This window comes from Primulina tabacum, chromosome 1 (genome assembly GCF_025594145.1).
Source record: "Primulina tabacum isolate GXHZ01 chromosome 1, ASM2559414v2, whole genome shotgun sequence".
In the NCBI taxonomy this organism is placed as follows: Eukaryota; Viridiplantae; Streptophyta; class Magnoliopsida; order Lamiales; family Gesneriaceae; genus Primulina; species Primulina tabacum.
The window spans coordinates 31,505,862-31,529,834 of record NC_134550.1 but is presented as its reverse complement, the minus strand read 5'-3'; the positions used below and the strand labels follow the sequence as shown (position 1 = coordinate 31,529,834).

General features: G+C 39.4%; 1 protein-coding gene across 1 annotated transcript; it reads left to right on the top strand.

The window, feature by feature from the left end:
- Nucleotides 1–171: 171 nt before the first annotated feature.
- LOC142543678 (magnesium transporter MRS2-4-like) lies at nt 172–23,420 on the top strand. Its single transcript, XM_075651077.1, has 4 exons — nt 172–650; nt 1,610–2,055; nt 22,671–22,949; nt 23,065–23,420. Exons 1-4 carry the CDS (start codon nt 374–376, stop codon nt 23,341–23,343), a joined length of 1,281 nt encoding a protein of 426 aa, XP_075507192.1. The 5' UTR covers nt 172–373; the 3' UTR covers nt 23,344–23,420.
- The last annotated feature ends 553 nt before the right edge of the window (nt 23,421–23,973 follow it).

Here is a 23,973-nt window from a genome sequence, read left to right as displayed (position 1 = left end):
GCCTACTTAGCCGAAATTATATTCTTTTAATTATCATTTCATTTTCACCAAATTATCAATCAATCAATCAATCATATCTTTGTCACAGCAATCCATCGCATCACAAGTAAATAAAAATTCAAGCGCATTTCATTTGAGAAGTCGGGAGGGATTATTCAATTATTTGATGTTTTAGCCGATAAAGAATCTCACGCTTTAAGCCGAGGGCTCCATTCTCCATGGGTTCACACCTCACCTCATCAATTATAAAAGCCCTGAAATTTTTTATTTTTTCATTTTTATGGAAGAATCAAACGAAGACGAAGAGGAAAATCCATACAAAACACATATATGTACATGAAAATTCTTCGTGTAGACGAAATATCTACAGAAAATGGGGAAATTGACTCTCAGGCGGAGGAAGAAGTCTGCTCTGCCGCCGACGATTGAGGTGGCAAGAAATTCGATGATGGCGGCAGCTGCGGCTACGGCGAGCAAGGCGGTGGTGAAGAAGAAGGCTGCAGGTGCGCGCCTGTGGATGAGAATGGATCGGTGGGGGCAATCGGAGCTCATTGAATGTGATAAGAGCGTGATAATTAAAAGGGCTTCGATTCCCGGGAGGGATTTGAGGATCCTTGGGCCCATATTCTCTCATTCCTCCAGCATCCTCGGTAAAGCTCCCAGATTTTGTTACAATGTTTAATTTTGTTTCTTTGTGTCTGTTTCTGGTGGGCCCGTGTAGGGAAATATGATATTTTTCGAGGTTTCAGGGTGCTGTGGTTGTTTTCAGGTGTTTGCGTGCGAGTTTATTTGTAAATGTTTTTGGTTAATCTAGTTATGCTGTCGATTTGATGTTTTTATGTTTTTTTTTTCCTCGTGATTACTGATGAATTTGACGACTTGATATTTCTATATTAGTTGTACGATGAATATATGTTTTCCATCCTTGAATAATTTTCAGCATTAGGCTCCTTGCTGGTTGCCTAAGCTTTTATTTCTACTTTTGGCGCAATAAGTCAACAAGAATTGTGTTTTCAAGTGTTTTGAGAGATAACCTACCGGTTAACATTTTGATTCTGTGGTGGAAATGTATAGCCTCACATCCCTATAGCGAGAGTCCGGGAAAAAATCTTATCTTCTACTCGGTGATCAAGTGCTCCGATAGAGTTTGATTTTATGGCCAACTTTGAATTGATATTCTTTTCTATATTGAACTAGGTGACAGTTGACTGTACCAACCATGTCTTCATGCTGAAGGTTGCATTTGGTCTCTAATAAAAATAGGGTCAAGGTCGCATTTAGTTTCTTATCGAAGAAAAAAAATGTCAAGATGCATTGTTTTGGTAGCAAGCAGTTTTCTTTTGATGCTGCACCATGATATCCTGGTGTCCATCCAATGTACTAAACATTTTGTTTGCTTCTAAATTTTGTACCCTCTTAGTTTCTTATATGGTTCCACTCTTGATTAGCTGTAGCCAATCGTTGATCTCCTCTTGATCCTGCATCAGAAGTCTCCATTTGATTATCAATTGGGCCTCTTGTTTACAAGTGTACATATTTAATGGATATCTTTGCGGTAATAGTATGTATTGTGGAGGAAATACAATGTTTGTTCTAATTTCGTTTGCAGCTAGGGAGAAAGCCATGATTGTAAACTTGGAATATATAAGAGCAATAGTTACTGCGGAAGAAGTATTATTGCTTGATCCTCTTCGGCAGGAGGTACTTCCGTTTGTTGATCAGCTGAGGCGACAATTACCACATAAAAGCCCTTCTGAGCAAGTGGCAGGCCAAATGACCTCTCCATATAACGAATTGCAATCTCCCACAACCGGGCAGTGGTTAACTGTTCCTGAAGCCACAGGAGGTTTGCAAGACGAACTGCCTTTTGAGTTCCAGGTTTTGGAAATAGCATTAGAGGTTGTTTGTACATATTTGGATTCCAGTGTGGCAGAACTTGAGAGAGATGCTTACCCTGCTCTCGATGAACTGGCTAGACATGTGAGCACCAAGAATCTTGAGCATGTGCGGAGTCTCAAAAGCAATCTCACGCGATTACTTGCACGCGTACAAAAGGTAAAGATATCTTCTTATTTTTCTTGTTACTTAATCATAAATGTAGGAAATGATTTGAATCATAGCTGTTGCTACATATCTATGTGGGACTTTGGTTGGACATGCCTAACTTTTTCGTGTATGTGTTATAGAAGGCAGCTCATGCTAAGGATGTTCTTTTATGTCGTTTGTCTACTCGTTTTGTTTGGGTTTTGTTGTGTTGAGTAGCTTTTCATTTTTCTTTTTGTTCTGACATTTTGTTCACGTGTATCTATCTTGAAACCATGTCTAACTTCTATAATGTTGTAATATATTGCTCAGTACTTATCAACGTGGGATTCCACAAGACACACACTTGACATGCATATCTTTTTTAAGGGTTTCCTTTGTTTGGCGAGAGAATTGATAATGACACCTGATTATTTTTTTCTCATTTCTTAGCTTTGTTCTGTCACCACACCTTTTCATATGTGCTGTAATTCCATCATGTTTTGGAAAGTGATTGGTCTATGGTTGCTTCTGTTGGATCTCGGTTTTCTCGTGCCCAAAACACAGCGGAAGTTTAAAATTTTTTAATTTATTTTGACAATCAATATATATATGTTTGAGCACTCGTATGGTTTTATGAATAAACATTCTAGGGCGTTTGAATTTTATACCTTTGGTGAATTAAATTACTTGGCTCCAACTAATTCGGTATAGGCGGATCTAGCTCTTGATGAATCCCTACGAACGATCTTCAAAATCCTTTCTTTATTCTTCTAATCAGGTCTACGACTAGAAGATTTGATCATCTTCCAAATTGCACTAGAAAATTTGGAATAAGTTTTAACGTTGGAGATCAAAGTATGAGAGACAGCTCAAACTTTTCTCCAAAGAGAAGTGGCCGAAATTTGGAGAGGAGGAGGAGAAGGAATTTCGAAAATTCCAAGATGTAGAGAGGCTAGGGTTATGACTTGATTGCACTTATTTATAATAAGTCATGACCTTAATACACATAATTAACATTAATGGGCTTGATTAAATAATTGGGCTAGTCCGACTAGTTTATTAATTTATCAAAGTCCATTAAGAACTTTAATTATTTAATTAAGTTGGACTTGTACTCCTACAAGCCCATTAAACATACTTTCCGCTATATTTAATTTAATATTTAATAAACTCAACTTTTGACCTTAATAAATTAAATACATTATAAATTCAACATTTGAATTTAATATTTAAATTATAAATTCAACTCCTTGAATTTATCATATCCAAAATTTTAATATTTAATAAACTCAACTTTTGAGTTTAATAAATTAAATATCAAATTTTATAAATTCAACTCCTTGAATTTATTCTATCATAATATAAATTCAACTTCTTGAATTTATTCTCTCAACGAGAACAAACGATCCAGTGCTTGTGTGACCCTCAATGGTTTAGGGATACAGCTAGCCATGGGTTGACAACTCCTTGTGATTTAGGACATAATCCTTTATGTGGGCTTACCCTTATTTGTCTCATTCTATGTATTAACAACTGATCATGAGAATGTCAGAAATCATATTTCTGATTAAACCCATCGAACCATGGTAAGAGCGTCTAGTAGCATCGCTCCATGATTCCCTAGGTATCACTGATAGTGCCTGGAAGAACCAGTCTATTATGATTAACGTACAGTACGGTCCCTCCATCTCATGTATCCCGATCTAATCTGCAACCATTGGTTCATCGAGGGTTGCATATTAATTCGATAACTATGTGATAAATATAAATAGTGGCATCGCATGTACTATTGGAGAACTCCTTCTCCAATGTACATCTCATACTCTGGCCAGAGATTCCACGCACTATTATTTAATCAGATCACATAGGATATCCACACCCGTAGGTGAGCGGTGAATTCCCGACTACAATGCACTGGCTCCTATATGTGTCGCAACTGTACCCAACCTCGCCACCTGATGACTCTCTTGGAGCCGGTAAACGAGTCAAAGCAGAGCCTTAGCATATAGAGCCTCAGTGTTGTCCCGGGTCGTAAGGACTAATGGTGTACAATCATAACCACAGATTTATCCTCTCGATGAATGATAACCACTTGGAAAATCCGAGGGAGGGTTGTTCGGTATAATCATCATATGACTACCCATCTGAATGTTTGGACATCTCTACGCCCTTACCAAGAAACGCAGTACACAACATCACAGACTGTTAGTCTCGAGCTCAAGCGACCTTTATCCATGTTTTAGGCGGCTGAATCGACTAGGAACGAATTTCGATCATACAATGTTTACAAACGAGTTTCAACATCGAATTACGATTCATTTGTATTAAAGTATAATTAAGGTATTTATCTATGCTTGATAATATGAGTATACAGATAAAGAAATAACAAACCATGAAATAATGAATTATATTAAAATAAAGATTGTTTATTACAACTGAGTCAATAAAATCCCTAGCCAACAGTTGTATTATAGGGCATCTACTCTAACAATCTACCACTTGCCCTAGAGCCAACTACCCATAAACTTTAATCCCATTGCTTCGCGATGCTTTTCAAACAATGGTCCTGGCAAGGGCTTTGTAAGTGGATCAACAGCATTATCCGCAGAGGGGACTCTTTCGACTGATATATCACCTCTTCCCACAATCTCCCGGATGATGTGGAACTTCCTCAGTACATGTTTGGATCGCTGATGAGACCTTGGTTACTTTGCTTGCGCAACGGCACCAGTGTTGTCGCAGCACACCGGGACTGGATCAACTCCGTTAGGAATAACGCCCAACTCTTGGACAAAATTCCTCATCCAAACTGTCTATTTGGCTGCAGCAGATGCAACAATGTACTCAGCTTCAGTGGTGGAATCCGCAACGGTGTCTTGCTTGGAACTTTTCCAAGAGACAGCCGCACCATTAAGCATGAATACAAAATCAGAGGTCGATTTCGAATCATCCACATCACAATGACCATGAATAAGTTCTTAGTCCTTCTCAAGTACTTAAGAATAACTTTCACGGCCTTCCAATGCATTGGACCATGGTTCGCCTGATATCTGCTTGTAACACTCAGAGCGTAAGCAATATCGGGACGTGTCGATATCATACCATACATGATACTACCAATGGCTGACGCATATAGAATACGTGTCATCATCTCTATCTCTTCATCAGTTTTGGGATACATAGCTTTAGATAGAGTAACACCATGACACATTGGTAAGTATCCTCTCTTGGACTCTTCCATAAAGAATCGCTTCAGAATGGTATCGATATAAGTGGCTTGGGTGAGTCCTAACATCCTTTTTGATCTATCTCTATAGATTTGTATTCCCAATACATAGGATGCTTCACCCATGTCTTTCATGGAGAATTACTTGCTAACCATACTTTAGTCGATTGCAGTAATCCTACATCATTCCCAATGAGTAGGATGTCATCAACATAAAGTACTAGGAATGTCACTGCACTCCCACTAACTCTCTTGTACACACATTGTTCCTCAGGATTTTTAGCAAAACCAAACTCTTTGATAGTGCTATCAAATATGAGGTTCCAATTCCTTGATGCCTGCTTGTGACCATATATTGATATCTGAAGTTTGCATACCTTATGCTCACTCCCTACTGATGTGTATCCCTCAGGTTGAGACATATAAATTTCTTCTTTGATGTCTCCATTGAGGAATGCAGTCTTTACATCCATTTGCCATATCTCATAGTCATACCATGCTGCTATGGCTAGTAGTATTCTAATGGACTTAAAACATAGCAACTGGTGAAAAAGTTTCCTCATAGTCAATTCCTTGCCTTTGAGTATAACCTTTTGCAACCAGTCTTGCTTTGAAGGTTACTACCTCCCTATCCGCCCCAAGCTTTCTTTTGTAGATCCATTTGCATCCTATGGGAACGATTCCCTCAGGTGGTCCACCAATGTCCAGACTTGGTTTGAATACATAGAGTCCATTTGAGACTGCATAGCTTCAAGTCATTTGGTTGAATCAGTATCAGATATTGCTTCTTTGAAATTCATTGGATCACATCCAACACAATGCTCATCACGGCTTTGTTCATGAAGAAGCGTATATCTTGCAGGTGGTCTAATAACCCCTATACCTTCTAGGAGCTTGTACTTCAACTACTGGTTATTGGGAAATGGGTTCAACTTCTATAGTTGAGGGAGTATCTTGAATTTCTTCAAGTTCTATCATCTTGCCTTTTCTATCTAATATAAATTCTTTTTCCAAAAAGGTGACATTTCTTGAAACAAACACTTTTGCTTCATTAGTATGATGGAAATATTATCCAACAGAATTCTTTGGATATCCTACAAAGTAGCACAAAGTGGATCTACTATCCAATTTGTCTCCCACTGTCTGCTTCACGTAAGCAGGACATCCTCATATTCTCATTTAAGAATATTTGGGAGTTTTTCCCATCCATATCTCATATGGTGTTTTATCCACTGCTTTAGTATGGACATTATTCAACAACATTGCCGCAGTTTCAAGCGCAAAGCCCCAAAACGATATAGGCAATTCAATGAATCCCATTATGGATCGAACCATGTGCATCAAGGTTAGATTTCGACGTTCAGAAACACCATTCAATTGTGGTGTTGCTGGTGGAGTCCACTGTGAGAGAATCCCATTCTCTTTTAGATAACCCAAAAATTCAGCACTTAAGTATTCTCCACCTCGATCAGATCGAAGTGCTTTAATACTTCTTTCTAGCTGGTTTTCTACTTCAGATCTGAACTCTTTGAACTTTTCAAATGCTTCAGATTTGTGTTTCATCAAATAAACGTACCCATACCTCGAATGGTCATCAGTAAAGGTAATGAAGTAGGAATGCCTAAATTTTGTGCTAACACTTAGCGGGCCACAAACGTCCGTGTGGATCAAATCCAGTAGACCATGTGCACGTTCCACGTTTCCATTGAATGGAGTCTTAGTCATCTTTACTTTTAGACAGGACTTACAAGTAGGTAGAGAATTTATGCCTGACAAGTCAAACATGCTTTCTCCCACTAGCTTGTGCATCCTTCTTTGGGAAATATGACCTAGTCTAACGTGCCATATTTGTTCGGGATTTGAATCTTCTATTTTTCTTTTGTTTGTTGTTGTTTTTGTATGCGCTTGGACATTGTTTAACGGAATATCCTTTAATTTTAAGTTGTAGAGATCGTTTGTTAATTCTCTAGTTCCAATCAAACATTCATTCATGTATAAATTGCAAACACCTTTAGCAAAAACACAAGAATACCATCCCTATCAAGCATAGAAATAGAAATAAAGTTTTAACCAGTTTAGGAACAAATAAAACGTCTCTAAAAAACAACTTAAAATTATTGTCTAAAATTAAAGTAATGTCTCCAATGGCTGTGACAGCAACTCTTGCTCCATTTCCTAGTCTTAGAAAGGTCTCACCATCTCTAAGCCTCTTGCTTCTTCCCATAACCTACAAATCATTGCATAGATGAGAACCACATCCGGTATCCAATACCCAAGAAGAGGAATTAATAGAAACATTAACTTCAATATAAAACATACCATGGCCAGAACGCTTCTGGGCAAGATACTCCTCGCAATTACGCCTCCAATGTCCAGGCTTGTTGCAGTGGAAACAGACTTGTTCTGACTTGTCAGGCTTTGTGGGCCCCGGATTTGGTTTCTTGTATGGCTTCTTGTTGGGCTTGTTCTTCTTCAGAGGGGCAGAACGCTTCTTGCCTTTATTTGGGGCTCCCCTTTTCGTACCGGAACGAAGAACCCACTAGAAGAACATGCTTTTCCTTTTTAATTGTGGCCTCATAATTAGTAAGCATATTGACCAACTCTTCAAGGGTGGCCTCCAGCTTGTTCATATTAAAATTAACCACAAATCCATCGAACAAGGCAGGCAAAGACAGCAAGAGAATATCAGTCGAGAGCTCACTAGGAATAACCACGTCCAGCCCCACCAACTTCTCGATGAGCCCAATCATCCTAACACCATGCTCATGGACCGAAGTCCCATCTCGCAAGCGTGTGGTCATGAGTTCTTTCACAGAAGCATGTCTCTCTGAACGAGTTTGTACAGCATACAATTCTTTCAGATGAAGGTGAATGTCAGCAGCATTCACCGCCTCCTCGAACCTCCTCTGAAGTTCATTCAACATAGAAGCCAACATGTAGCTCTTAGCTTGAAGATCATGGTCCCACCATTTCTCAAGCTTAGCTAACTCAGTCCTACTGATATCAGGAGCTGCCTCCTTTGGTGGTTTCTTATCAAGCACATAAGCAATCCTTTCGGAGTTCAGAACAATCTTTAAATTTCGAAACCAGTTATGATAGTTAGGGCCAGTCAATTTGTTTTGATCGAGAATGATTGAAAGCGGGTTACGAGTAGACATCGTAAATATACTGAAAATGAAAACAGATAATGGTTACTGATAATTTTAAAATAATTCTAAGATATAAATTATGGATTTCATTTTATAAATTTCCCTCTCACTATTTTGACATTTCCACCCCCTCTCTGATGAAAAAAGAAAATCGTATTTCCTTAGTGGGCACGTAGAGTCCAATTAGCCAATTATAATCCGAATAATATCAGCCAATTATAATGTCTAAAAGGTAGAATCTAATTGCATCTCTATGCAACCTCCGTGTGTTTTGCCTCATGTTTAATAAGGATCCAATAATATGACGCCGTTTATTTTCACGTTTCAAACCAACCCATCAATATTGAACTGTAATGGACGGTCGCCATGAGTTCCCCTTATAATATGAGCCGAAGTCGTGGGAGTTCTACTCAATTCACATCATATGTTCGGTGGAAATCACAGCTTTCCGGCGTCCAGACCTCTCCAATAATATGAGCCACACACTGTCCGCGGGTAGCGATTAACATGCAACCACGGTTGATGGAAGGGAAGGAAAAATTAAACTCTTTTAATTTTTACTTTTTCGGTTTGATATAAATTTTGAATCATATTCAAAATGAGGGATTTTAATTTTAAAATTGTCTCATCATTTTAATTTAAAAATCGCGTGCCATGTTTGTTTGCCGAATTCACGCAACTATATTATTTAATAATATACATACATGCATATTACTATATATCGCATATATCATAATATGACATTCAACAACAGATAAGGATGATCGATCGTCAACACTATTAGATCAATGTGAGCCAAACATGGATCCAGGTACAAAACCTAGGTGAATGCAGGGATGCAAATGCAACTATTACAAAAACTTCCAATATTTTACATGTCTTAATCTTGTTAATCGGGCCCACCATCTTCCAGTCTTGATCTCCCACTATTTCTAATAATTGCATTTAAATAGCCATGGCACATAAGGGATACATCTCATGGGGTGGGAACAAGCCATAAACCAGGCTCACTTTAATGATATCAAATATTAACAAAATGAATAAAACAGTAAAATATCCTAACATACACCTAACACATTGGTCAAGGCTCTCGATCATCCTTCATGCATTTAATATCAAATATTAACATCAATTTAATTAAACAAACTTAATTAATTGATAAATCATATATCTAATAATTTTTTTTACTAACTACCACAATTATTAAATAATTTAATAAATTTAATAAACACCTTTATTTAATTTCCAATTAAATCAATAATAATTGATTTCTTGTAAAACTCATTTTACCTTAAATAATTAAAATCATATTCTAATTATTTATTTTACAAGAAAATTATTAGTTTTACTAAAATTAATTTTCCAAAAGAAAAATTGAACCAATTTTCAAAAATATCAATTTTGTCCAAAAATTTGAAAAATTAGAAAATTGCACCCTAGGCCAAAACAATTCAAGCCCATTATCCAGCACTGTTCCCGAGACACTCCTGGGCAGGCGCCCGCTGCCCGAACGTTTCATGCAACGGCAGCAGCCTGCGCCGTGCGCAGCGTGCGGACGCTCCGCACCGCTGCGTAGTACGCCACGCAGGGCGGCGCACGGCGTGCGGACGCTTCGCACGCTGCCGCGTCTCTACGCGCAGCCCTGGGCAAATCCAATTTTTTTTTTTGTTTTATGGAAAAATAATTTTAATGGTGCTACAATTTTCTGAAAAATTTTCTTGTGTGGTTAGAAAAAAATTATCCAATATCAAAACCATACGATTTAGAAAAACCTAACTCTGATACCACTGTTGAATCTCGGTTTCTCGTGCATAAAACGCAGCGGAAGTTTAAAATTTTTTAATTTATTTTGACAATCAAAATATATATGTTTGAGCACTCGTATGGTTTTATGAATAAACATTCTAGGGCGTTAGAATTTTATACCTTTGTTGAATTAAATCACTTGGCTCCAACTAATCCAGTATAGGCGGATCTAGCTCTTGATGAATCTCTACGAACGATCTTCAAAATCCTTTCTTTATTCTTCTAATCAGGTCCACGACTAGAAGATTTGATCATCTTTCAAATTGCACTAGAAAATTTGGAAGAAGTTTTAACGTTGGAGATCAAAGTATGAGAGACGGCTCAAAATTTTCTCCAAAGAGAAGTGGCCGAAATTTGGTGAGGAGGAGGAGAAGGAAATTCGAAAATTCCAAGGTGTAGGGAGGCTAGGGTTATGGCTTGATTGCACTTATTTATAATAAGTCATGACCTTAATACACATAATTAACATTAATGGGCTTGATTAAATAATTGGACTAGTCCGACTAGTTTATTAATTTATCAAAGTCCATTAAGAACTTTAGTTATTTAAGTAAGTTGGACTTGTACTCCTACAAACCCATTAAACATACTTTCCACTATATTTAATTTAATATTTACTAAACTCAACTTTTGAACTTAATAAATTAAATACATTATAAATTCAACATTTGAATTTAATATTTAAATTATAAATTCAACTCCTTGAATTTATCACCTCCAAAATTTTAATATTTAATAAACTCAAATTTTGAGTCTAATAAATTAAAATCTCAAATTTTATAAATTCAACTCCTTGAATTTATTCTCTCAGAATTTAATTATCATAAATTCAACATCTTGAATTTACCATATCATAATATAAATTCAACTCCTTGAATTTATTCTCTCAACTGGAATAAACGATCCAGTGCTTGTGTGACCCTCAATGGTTTAGCGATACAGCTAGCGTGAGTTCACAACTCCTTGTGTTTCAGGACATAGTCCTTTATGCGGGCTTACCTTTATTTGCCGCATTCTATGTATATATATACATTTGATCATGAGAATGAAAGAAATCATATTTCTAATTAAACCCATCGAACCATGGTAAGAACGTCTAGTAGCATCGCCCCATGATTCCTTAGGTATCACTGATAGTGCCTGCAAGAACCAGTCGATTATGATTAACGTATAGTACGGTCCCTTCATCTCATATATCCCGATCGAATCTGCAACCATTGGTTCACCGAGGGTTGCATATTAATTCGATAACTATGTGATAAATATAAATAGTGGCATCGCATGTACTATTGGAGAACTCCTTCTCCAATGTACAACTCATACTCTGGCCAGAGATTCCACGCACTATTATTTAATCAGATCACATAGGATATCCACACCCCGTAGGTGAGCGGTGAATTCCCGACTACAATGCACTGGCTTCTATATGTGTCGCAATTGTACCCAAACTCGCCACCTGATGACTCTCCTGGAGCCGGTAAACGAGTCAAAGCACAGCCCTAGCATATAAAGCCTCAGTAATGTCCCGGGTCGTAAGGCCTAATGGTGTACAATCATAACCACGGACTTATTCTCTCGATGAATGATAACCACTTGGAAAGTCCGAGGGAGGGTTGTTCATTATAATCATCATATGACTACCCATCTGCATGTTTGGACATCTCTATGCCTTTACTAAGAAACACATTACACAACATCACAGATGCTAGTCTCGAGCTCAAGCGACCTTTATCCATGTTTTAGGCGGCTGAATCGACTAGGAACGAATTTAGATCATACAGTGTTTACAAACGAGTTTCAACATGGAATTACGATTCATTTGTATTAAAGTATAATTAAGGTCTTTATCTATGTTTGATAACATGAGTATACAAATAAAGAAATAACAAACATGAAATAATGAATTATATTAAAATAAAGATTATTTATTACAACTGAGTCAATAAAATCCCTAGCCAACAGTTGGCTTACAGGACATCTACTCTAACAGCTTCTTCATATGCCAGTCGGAAACTGGTGCTTGGTTTACAATGTACGACTTAAAATAATCTCATAAACTAGTATGCAAGCCAAAGAAGCTTGTGTTCTCAGTGCCAATAATTTACCAAGGGTTACTTTGTAAAATAACTTTCACACACTTTGAAGGATACCGTAACATCTACTCATTTCTGAAAGTGCGGAAATATATATATATTTTTTTAGCTGTCATTTTCGAAATAACATTTAAAATAATCATAATTATTTGACAATAAAAATAGCGCAGTTTAAAATAACCAAAATCATCCAAGATCAAACGTAAACATAAACAAGAAAAAATCGTAAAATCATCAACGTATGAAAATGTTCAACTCATCTCAAAACTAATGAATCATAATGCGGAAAACATGCGGTCCTCAGGTCGTGTCACCGCACCAGGTCTGCCTATTCAGAGTTCGGCACCTCCAGTCTCTTCATCATTAAGCTCACCTGCATCACACACGCCTAGTGAGTCTAAAGACTCAACACATCTGTACCAGGAATAACAAACAGATATTAATGGCACACAGCAGTAAAAAATATCATATTCAACGTAACTTTCCTGAACTTAAAAGCATAACATAAACGTCTCGTGTAAAATCATCTCGTGTCAAATTATGTCATCTCATGTCATCATATACGTATACATTTTCATTTAATTGAATTCAGTTCATTAGCAGCTCTATTTTATCAGCTCTATCGATGGATCCATCTATACGTGTAACCACGGTACCGGGCGGCGTCAGCGACAGCATTACCCGTCCACTGAGCCTTGGCTCAGCTCATCATATCTCATGTCATCGTATACATATACATCGTCAGTCACAACTAATTCCCATCCTTAAAAAATATCATCATATTCACCACTTAATAAAAACATGCATATACGTAAGTTTTTCCTTAAAACCAAGCATGAACTGTATTTATCATAATTTCATAAAAATCATAAACATGATGTATAAACATTTAAAACATGATAAAATGTGCTCAGGGCGCTGACAAGGACCAAAATCTCACCCCGGGTGCAAAATGACCATTTTGCCCCTGGAAACCCAAAATTTACCGTTTTACCCCTGGACCTCTAAAATTGACCCAAAGCTTACCAGACTTTTTAAAATGTCCTAAAACATATTTAAGAGCATTCTTAGATGTAAACTCGAGTCCAATACCAAACTTAACCGATTCGTTTAAAAAACTTGGACTGAGGTCCCAGTTTTAACCCGAATCGACTCGAAACTTAAATGAATTTTTCCCAACTCTTTACCACTCCTTATAAACTCTTAAAAGGCCCTAAAAACCTCAAGACTAAGCCCCTAAATCTCTCGGCCAGGACCTGCAAGGTGCTGAACCATTTTCCTACCCACACCCGTAACCTCCAAGTGCACCCTAGCCACAATTTCCTTCCTACCCCAAAACCAAACGGACCAGTCCCGGCTCAGCCTATCCTAGACCACCCTAGGACTCCTCTGGACTCAAAGAAAACATGACTCCAGCCCCATGCAGCCTACGCACTAAGCACAAACGTTAGGAGCCAAAGCACCTCAACCGCAACTCCCTTGCACTCGATTTATTTGTGCTGCTCAAGGGTTCAGACCAGCAGTGTTAGGGCCCTCCCAGGTCATTGTTCGGACCCATCAGAAGCAGGTTCACGGCCGGGAATCACCCTGACACCAACGGCTTCACCCCCTACGATCCGGCTTATATCTCTCCCTCCCTCGGCCAACCGCGACTCCAACAGCTGAACCACTTGGATCCTCGACATAAACATTCCTATAACACATCACCAACAGTCCTTTTACACAGAAGTTCACAGCAAAACGTGAGATGCACAAAATCCATGCACAAACCGAATAAAGCAATGCAAATTTACAATATCATGCACGATCTACAAAAGCTTCAAACATGGCACACAAAACTGCATGTATATGACGTGTATGATGTAAAAATGAGAGTACACAGCGTGCCTTGATGCTAAAAACGCGAGGAGATCGAAGAACGAGTGCCGGAAGAATTTCTTTTGCAAGAAATGAAGTGGCCAAAACTTGCTTGGGGTTGCTTTTGGAGAAACCGAGGAGAATGAAGAGGGGAGGGGGAGGTATCGGCTGATAGCACTTTAGGTTTAGGTTTAGTGGAATATTAGGCTAAATTATATAATAGAATAAACTCTAATGGGCCGATAATTATCATTTAAAAGTTTAACAAAAGTTTTAAGCCCAATAAACTTAAAAGTAGGTCCATTAAGTCCAGCCACACTCTCGAAAAATATTTCATTTTGGTAAGTTCTTAAAAATATTAGACGAACCCTCAAAATGTCCCCCGATTCGATAAAATTTGCGTACCTCTGGAAATATCCAACAAAGTCCATTTCTTGAAAAATACCTTTAAAACATTTTATTTTAGTTAATAAAAATTAATCATGTAATAAAAATAATTTTCTTGATAATTCTCCGGTCTACGTTCCTCGTTTTGGCGCGAAATGCATCAAGAAACCCTAATACATGAACTTTTAAAATTGCATGAAATAAATTCTATCATGCAATAATTATGCATAAAATGCACAAAAATAATTAAACACATAATTTAAATAAAATCCTAGATTACATGCATTAATGTTACGTGAATTAAATTCCTGGACCTTACAACTCTCCCCCCCTTAAATAAAATTTCGTCCTCGAAATTTAGAACGTACCGAATAACTCCGGGTAGCGACTCCTCATCTCGGTCTCGGTCTCCCAAGTAGCCTCCTCCTCGGAATGATTCAACCACTTGACCTTAACCATCTGGATCACCTTGTTCCGGAGCCTCTTCTCCTGCCTATCCAAAATCTGAGTGGGTTTCTTCTCGAATGACAAGTGCGGTGTCAGCTGAAGTGGCTTGTAGTTAAGCACATGCGAAGGGTTTGATATGTACTTTCGCAACATGGAGACGTGGAACACTTTATGAACTCTCGCCTGATTCGGCGGTAAAGCAACTCTGTATGCGAGTGTCCCCACTCTCTCTAGGATCTCAAAGGGTCCGATGTATCTAGGGCTGAGCTTGCCCTTCTTTCCGAACCTTATCACACCTTTTATCGATGCGACCTTCACGAAAACATGATCCCCTACTGCGAACTCAAGATCTTGCTGCCTCTGATCTGCATAACTCTTCTGACGGCTCTGCGCAGTTTTCATCTTGTCCTGAATCCTGGCCACTAAATCTGCTGTCTGTCTGACAATATCTGGACCCAACTCTGCTCGCTCTCCTACCTCGTCCCAATAAACTGGCAACCTACACTTCCTCCCGTACAGTGACTCATATGGAGCCATACCTATCGATGCCTGATAACTGTTGTATGTGAACTCCACAAGAGGTAACTTCGGCTCTCAGCTTCCCTGGAAGTCGATCATGCAAGCTCGGAGTAGGTCCTCCAGAATCTGAATCATCCTCTCTGACTGACCGTCTATCTGAGGATGAAATGCAGTACTGACAGTAGCTTCGTACCTAAGGCTGATGGAGACTCTTCCAGAATGCAAACGTGAACTTCGTATCCCTGTCTGACACAATGGAGACTGAAATCCCATGTAGTCTGACTATCGCTCTGATGTACAGCTCTGCGTACTGAGTCATGGTGAATGTCTTCCTGATTGGTAAAAAATGAGCTGATTTAGTGAGCCGATCAACAATCACCCAGATGGCATTAAATCCTCCAGTAGTCCTCGAAAGCCCTGTCACAAAATCCATAGTGATATTCTCCCATTTCCACTCGGGAATAGGGAGTGGTCTCAGCTTCCCTGCAGGTCTCTGATGCTCTTCCTTGACCTGTTGACAAGTCAAACACTCGGAGACGAATCACAGAATATCTCGCTTCATGCTTGGCCACCAATAGAGAGTCTGTAGATTCTTATACATTTTTGTACTCCCTGGATGGATGGAAGTACGAGGTGCTGTGGGCCTCGCTCAAGATATCTGCTTGAAGGGAATCACAGTCAGGAACCTATAGGCGGCCCTATATCTGACTATGCCGTCCACAACTATACACAGTCTGTGGTCCTTAGCCTTGTCCCTTTGTCTCCACTTCTGTAACTGCTTGTCAGAAGTCTGCGCTGTCCGGATTCTGTCTCTTAGAGTCTGCTGTACTGTTAGAGTAGCAAGATTCGGGGCCTTGCCCCTGGCATAAATTGCAAGCTCAAATCTCTGAATCTCAGCCTGTAGCAGTCTCTGCACTGACAGATGAGCAATCACTGCGTGCTTCCTGCTCAAAGCGCCTACAACCACATTAGCCTTACCCGGATTGTAGCAAATGTTACAATCATACTCCTTCACCAGCTCAAGCCACCTCCTCTGTCGCATATTCAGTTCCTTCTGCGTGAAGAAGTATTTCTGGCTCTTATGATCTGTAAATATCCTACACTTCTCTCCATATAGTTAATGTCTCTAGATCTTCAGGGCAAATACCACTGCTGCTAGTTCAAGGTCATGAGTCGGATAATTCTTCTCATGGACCTTTAGCTGTCGGACGCGTAGGCTATCACTCTGTCCTGCTGCATCAGAACCGCTCCCAACCCAAGCTTCGATGCATTTGTATATACCACAAACTCTCCTTGCCCTGATGGCATAGCTAGTACTGGTGCAGTGGTCAAAGCCTGCTTCAGTCTGTCAAAGCTCTCCTGGCACTCAGATCCCCAGATGAACTTGGCATTCTTCTTGGTCAAGGCGGTCATAGGCACCGCAATAGAAGAAAAGCCCTTGATGAATTTCTTGTAATAACCTGTCAATTCCAAGAAACTACGGATCTCTGTCACGTTCTTTGGAACTGCCAATCTCTGGCTGCCTCCACTTTGCTAGGGTCGACCTCTATGCCATCCTGAGATACAATGTTGCCCAAGAACGCCACCTTGTCAAGCCAGAACTCACATTTGCTGAACTTGGCATACAATCGTAGCGTCTGTAACACTGTCCTCAGATACTGACTGTGCTCCTCCCTGCTCTTCGAATAGATCAGGATATCGTCAATGAAGACTATGACGAACAGATCCAAGAATGACTGAAACACCTGGTTTATGAGATCAATGAAAATCGCTGGCGCGTTCGTCAGTTCGAAGGCCATCACCAAAAACTCATAGTGCCCGTAACGCGTCTGGAAGGCTGTCTTATGCACATCTGACTCCCTCACTCTCAGCTGGTGGTATCCGAATCGAAGGTCAATCTTGGAGAACACAGATGCTCCGTGAAGCTGATCGAACAAATCCTCGATCCTCGGCAACAAATACTTATTATTAACTGTGACTCTGTTCAGCTCCCTGTAATCAATGCACAGTCGCATGCTGCCATCTTTTTTCTTAACAAAAGAACTGGTGCGCCCCAAGGAGAAAAACTAGGGCGAATGAAACCTTTATCTAGCAGTTCCTGAATCTGATCTTTGAGCTCCTTCATCTCTATAGGTGCTAACCGGTAGGGTGCCTTAGATATCGGCACTGTCCCTGGCATGAGCTCAATAGAGAAGTTCACCTCTCTGTCTTGTGGAACGCCTGAAACATCGTTAGGCAAAACACTAGAGAACTCACTGACTACATCCACGTCCTCCAATCTCTGACTAGCAGGCTCGGTCACTGATACAATGCAGGCTAAGAATGCCTGGCAGCCTTTCTTGATGAGCTTCCTCGCACGCAAGCAAGAAATGACGTGCGACATCTGCTGATGTCTAGCTGCCTCGAAAACAAACGGCTTCCCACCGGGCGGTCTGACAGATACTGACCTCTGTCGAAAATCTATGACTGCACCATGAGAAGATAGCCAGTCCATACCCAGAATGATGTTAAACTCTGACAACGGTAGTACTATCAGATCTGCCTGTACTGCCTTTTGTTGCAATATCAGATCCAATCCTCTCACTATCCGGGATGTGAACATCTGATCCCCGGATGGGATCGATACTTTGAACCCTGAATCCATTGCTACTGGTATGATTCCTAGTCGCTTGACGAATGATTCGGATATAAACGAATGCGTAGCCCCTGAATCTAGCAATGCATGGGTGGCTCCACATGCAATATATATCCTCCCTAGGACAAAACATACCATCAAATCTAACAGTGTTGAACTTAAGGAATTTTTTATCGGCAATTAGCCCAAAATCCTCGAAAAATCACTGAATTAACCCAAACATCATTCCCAAAAATTTGAAATTAACCCTCAGAAAATCGAAAATTGCAAATTAGCCCCTTACAGTTTCGAAAATTGCACTTTGTGTCCTTCAACTTTCGAAAATTACAACTTGACCCCATAAAATCATTGGTCGATAAAAATTGGTTCTCAATCAAATAATTACATTCTTAGTCTCGACTAGGTAGAGCATGCATCCTAAATCCTTCTAAGTTATCAATCCCAAAAATAAATCTTCAAGCAAGCATCAAATCCATGCAATTGTACGGTAAATTAAAATCCATGCGATGTCTAACAGTGCCTGCTCTGCCTGAAAAGCGCAGGCAGTTGCCTCATCATAACCTGCCGGCTTCATCAGCATGACGTCCCGGCGAAGAGTGGGTTTCAGTCCATCTAGGAAATGCCTCAGCTTCTGGGCGGCATCTCCCGCTATCATGGGCACAAAATGGCAGCCCCTGTCAAACTTGCGGATAAACTCCGCCACAGATAAGTCCTCCTGCCGGAGACTCATTAACTTCCTCATCAGGCGGCCCTTGACGTCCGCTGTGAAATACTTCCCGATGAACATCTTTGTAAATCTGGTCCACATGAGAGTAGCCACATCCACTGCATGTGCAGCTCCCTCCTACCAAAGGGACGTGTCATCCTTCAGCAAATAAATGGCGCACTGGCCCGGTTGCCATCCCTCATCTGTAAGTACTCAAAATGAACCTCCCGAGACCTAATCCATCCCTCTGTCACGAATGGATCGGTGGTACCCCCGAACTCCCTCGGGTTAAGCAGATGAAACTGCTCATACACCTCGGTGTGCTGACGGGGTACCTGCTGGCCTAGCTGGGCCTGCTCCATCAATCTAGCTATCCCCTCAAGTACTCGGGTAACTGGGTCTCCTGGCGGTGGTGGTGGAGGTCCTCTGCCTCCTCCAGGAATCTCATTCTGCCTATCTGTACTGGGAGCACGTCTGGGAGGCATATCTGAATATAGTCCAATTTAAAACGTAACCCTCATGCAATTAATCTAGTTTTTAAAACAGCAAATCCTTAAATCGTAAAGCAGTTAAACATGAACAGTAAATCATCGTAATGCGTAAATCATGTTAACACGCATGTGATATCAGTAAATCATTTAAAACATTTAAATCATAAAAGTTTACAGATTTGAGGCTTGAAGACTGAGCGGCAGAAGCTGGCGGTGGCACAACCCTATACAGGATCCTTGCTCTGATAACAACTGTAACATCTACTCATTTTTTATAGTGCGGAAATATATACAATAAAAATATATATATATATATATACAATAAAAATAGCGCAGTTTAAAATAACCAAAATCATCCAAGATCAAACGTAAACATAGAAGAGTAAAAATCGTTAAATCATCAACGTATGAAAATGTTCAACTCATCTCAAAACTAATGAATCATAATGTGGAAAACATGCGGTCCTCGAGTCGTGTCACCGCACCAGGTCTTCCTACTCAGAGTTCGGCACCTCCAGTCTCCTCATCATTAAGGTCACCTGCATCACACACGCCTAGTGAGTCTAAAGACTCAACACACCTGTACAAAGAATAACAAACACATATACATGGCACACAGCAGTGAAAAATATCATATTCAACGTAACTTTCCTGAACTTTAAAGCATAACATAAACGTGTCGTGTAAAATCATCTCGTGTCAAATCATGTCATCTCATGTCATCATATACGTATACATTTTCATTTAATTGAATTCTGTTCATTAGCAGCTCTATCGTATCAGCTCTATCGATGGATCCATCTATACGTGTAACCACGGTACCGGGCGGCGTGGATATCAGCGATAGCATTACCCGTCCACTGAGCCTTGGCTCAACTCATCATATCTCATGTCATCGTATACATATACATCGTCAGTCACAACTAATTCTCATCCTTCAAAAATATCATCATATTCACTACTTTAATAAAAACATGCATATACGTAAGTTTTTTCCTTAAAACCAAGCATACACCGCATTTATCATAATTTCATAAAAATCATAAATATGATGCATAGACATTTAAAACATGATAAAATGTGCTCAGGACGCTGGCAGGACCAAAATCTAACCACGGGTGCAAAATGACCATTTTGCCCCTGGAAACTAAAATTTACCGTTTTACCCCTGGACCTCTAAAATTGACCCAAAGATTACCAAACTCCTTAAAATGTCACAAAATATATTTAAGAGCACGTCGAGCCCAATACCAAACTTAACCGATGCGTTTTAAAAACTTGGACCGAGGTACCTGTTTTAATCCGAATCGACTTGAAACTTAACCGAATTTTTCCCAACTCTTTACCACTCCTTATAAACCCTTGAAAGGCCCTAAAAACCTCAAGACTAAGCCCCTAAATCTCTCGGCCAGAACCTGCAAGGTGCTGAACCATTTTCCTACCCACCCCGTAACCCCCAAGTGCACCCTAGCCACGATTTCCTTCCTACCCCAAAACCAAAGGGACCAGCCCCGGCTCAGCCTATCCAAGACCGACCCTAGGACTCCTCTGGACTCAAAGAAAACATGACTCCAGCCCCATGCAGCCTACGCACCAAGCACACACGCTAGGAGCCGAAGCACCTCAACCGCAACTCCCTTGCACTCGATTCATTTGTGCTGCTCAAGGGTTCAGACCAGCAGTGTTTGAGCCTTCCTAGGTCATGGTTCGGACCCATCAGAAGCAGGTCCACGGCCTGGAATCACCCTGACACCAACGGCTTCACCCCCTACACTCGATCTACTCGAACCAAAAAGAAACCATCGATCCGGCTTATATCTCTCCCTCCCTCGGCCAACCGTGACTCCAGCAGCTGAACCACTTGGATCCTCGACATAAATGATCCTATAACACATCACCAGCAGTCCCTTTACACAGAAGTTCACAGCAAAACGTGAGATGCACAAAATCATGCACAAACCGAATAAAGCAATGCAAACATACAATATCATGCACGATCTACAAAAGCTTCAAACATGGCACACAAAACTGCATGTATATGACGTGTATGATGCAAAAATGAGAGTACACAGCGTGCCTTGATGCTAAAGACGCGAGGAGATCGAAGAACGAGTGCCAGAAGAATATCTTTTGCAAGAAATGATGTGGCCGAAACTTGCTTGGGTTTGCTGCTGGAGAAACCGAGGAGAATGAAGAGGGGAGGGGAAGGTGTCGGCTGATAGCACTTTAAGTTTTTCTCCAGGAGAATGAAGAGGGGAGGGGGAGGTGTCGGCTGATAGCACTTTAGGTTTAGGTTTAGTAGAATATTAGGCTAATTACATAATAGAATAAATTCTAATGGGCCAATAATTATCATTTAAAAGTTTAACAAAAGTTTTAAGTTCAATAAACTTAAAAGTAGGCCCATTAAGTCCGAACACACTTCCGAATTTTTTTTTATTTTTGGTAAGTTTTTGAAAACATTAGCTGAACTCTCAAAAAGTCCCACGATTCGATAAAATTTGCGTACCGCTGAAAATATGCTTTGGCTGATAAAAATACCCAACAAAGCCCATTTCTTGAAAAATACCTTTAAAACATCTTATTTTAGTTAATAAAAATTAATCATGTAATAAAAATAATTTTCCTGATAATTATCCAGTCTCTGTTCCTCGTTCGGGCGCGAAATGCATCAAGAAACCCTAATGCATGAACTTTTAAAATTGCATGAAATAAATTTTATAATGCAATAATTATGCATAAAATGCACAAAAATAATTAAACACATAATTTAAATAAAATTCTAGATTGCATGCATTCAGGTTACGTAAATTAAATTCCTGGACCTTACAGATACTGTCGAGGGCTATTGTTTCTTTTTCTAAAGGATTATTCTAACGGTAATTATTGTCTAGTGTTGAACGCATGTTGAACATTTTAAACTGTGAAGATTTTTGAGTTAGTTACGGGAGTAGGAGTAAGTGTGTCGAAAGAAGAAACAGCTGAGCACAATCTCAAGCATTTAGCTGACACTTTTCTGGAAGTAATTGATGTTCTCATAGATTTTATGAAGTTTTGGTAAGAAGGAATATATCGTGAAATAAATTGTTAAAATCATGTCGATTATAGATTTGTGTTTGTTAAACAAGTTTTTAGCTTGACATTTGCTCAAAGATCAAGAAGAATAATTTTCAATGGCCTTTTGACATCATAAATAAATACTTTTGAGGGCTGTTATATCCTGATATTGGGTATGTTATTGCATTATAGTTTATGTATCTATTGATTTCTCTTTCTCCAACCATAAATGTTTTTATCATATTAAAATTGAGCAAGCATGTCTGTTATAGGTGAGAGATGAAATCGAACATCTTTTAGATGACAATGAAGACATGGCCCAGCTGTACTTAACACGGAAGTGGATACAGAATCAACAATATGAGGTGATGCCTGGAGCTACGGCATTAAATGGTGTTATCCCTGCAGCACATCATCTTGGGCGGCTCAGCTCTACCAGAAGTGGTAGCTTGGTGAGCAACTATCAAAATGACCATGATGTGGAGGACCTAGAAATGTTGCTTGAAGCTTACTTCACACAATTGGATGGCACCCGAAACAAGATTCTCTCTGTCAGTATTTCCTGGATTTATATCGACATTATTTTCTTCTCGGTGACGTCATTTTCATGTTCTCTGACTGTTTTAACTCAATTGACATTCTTGTCTTTGTATATTAAACTTGTAGGTACGTGAGTATATTGATGACACGGAGGACTATGTTAACATACAACTCGATAACCAAAGAAATGAACTCATTCAACTGCAGTTGACATTGACAATTGCTTCATTTGCCATAGCTGTGGAAACTCTTCTTGCGGGGATATTTGGTATGAATATTCCTTGCACATTGTACAACACGAATGGGATATTTGGTCGTGTTGTTGGATCCATGTCAGCTGCTTGTATAGTGCTGTTTTTTCTTGTTTTGTGGTATGCCAGATGCAAGAAGCTTATTGGGAATTGAACAACTGTAAAAGCATGTCGAATCAATCTGAAATAGAGAAAAAAAGTATAATATGTGGTTCTTGATCTTTTGTTTTCTTTCTTTGGGTGAACACTTACATTCTGTTGTCACTAACTTGTACTTTACTCGGAGGGGGTTCTTTAAAATGGACCAAAATATGACAATTTTTGAATCTCACTGTTTCTACTGTATGGGTTTTATCCGTGTTCGCAAGGCTTCTTATTCGTGCTCATTTTATCTTTTCTGATATTAAAAGTCCATTTTTCCAACGGCGGCTGAATTTGAAGTTTCAAAACCCTGTATTTTCACTTTTTGATATCTCAATAGGCACGATTCCATGGCAAATATAACTCTATTTCGCTAGAAATTGAAACATTGCATTAAATAACGAAATGAATGTAAAATTCAAATTTATGGAATTCAAAAATACTTAAATAGATGTAATAGATAAAACGGTCTGTTTTTTGGTTTTTTCGGTTTATATCATATTAATGCCCCTACAGGACTTCCAATGTATGATATAGGGTAGGGCTGATTTAAAGTAAACAAAATTTTGCATATGCTCAGAGACCATTATCCAATTTCAAAATTCCCTACAGTTATGATTGTAAGAAAAATGAGTATTGTATT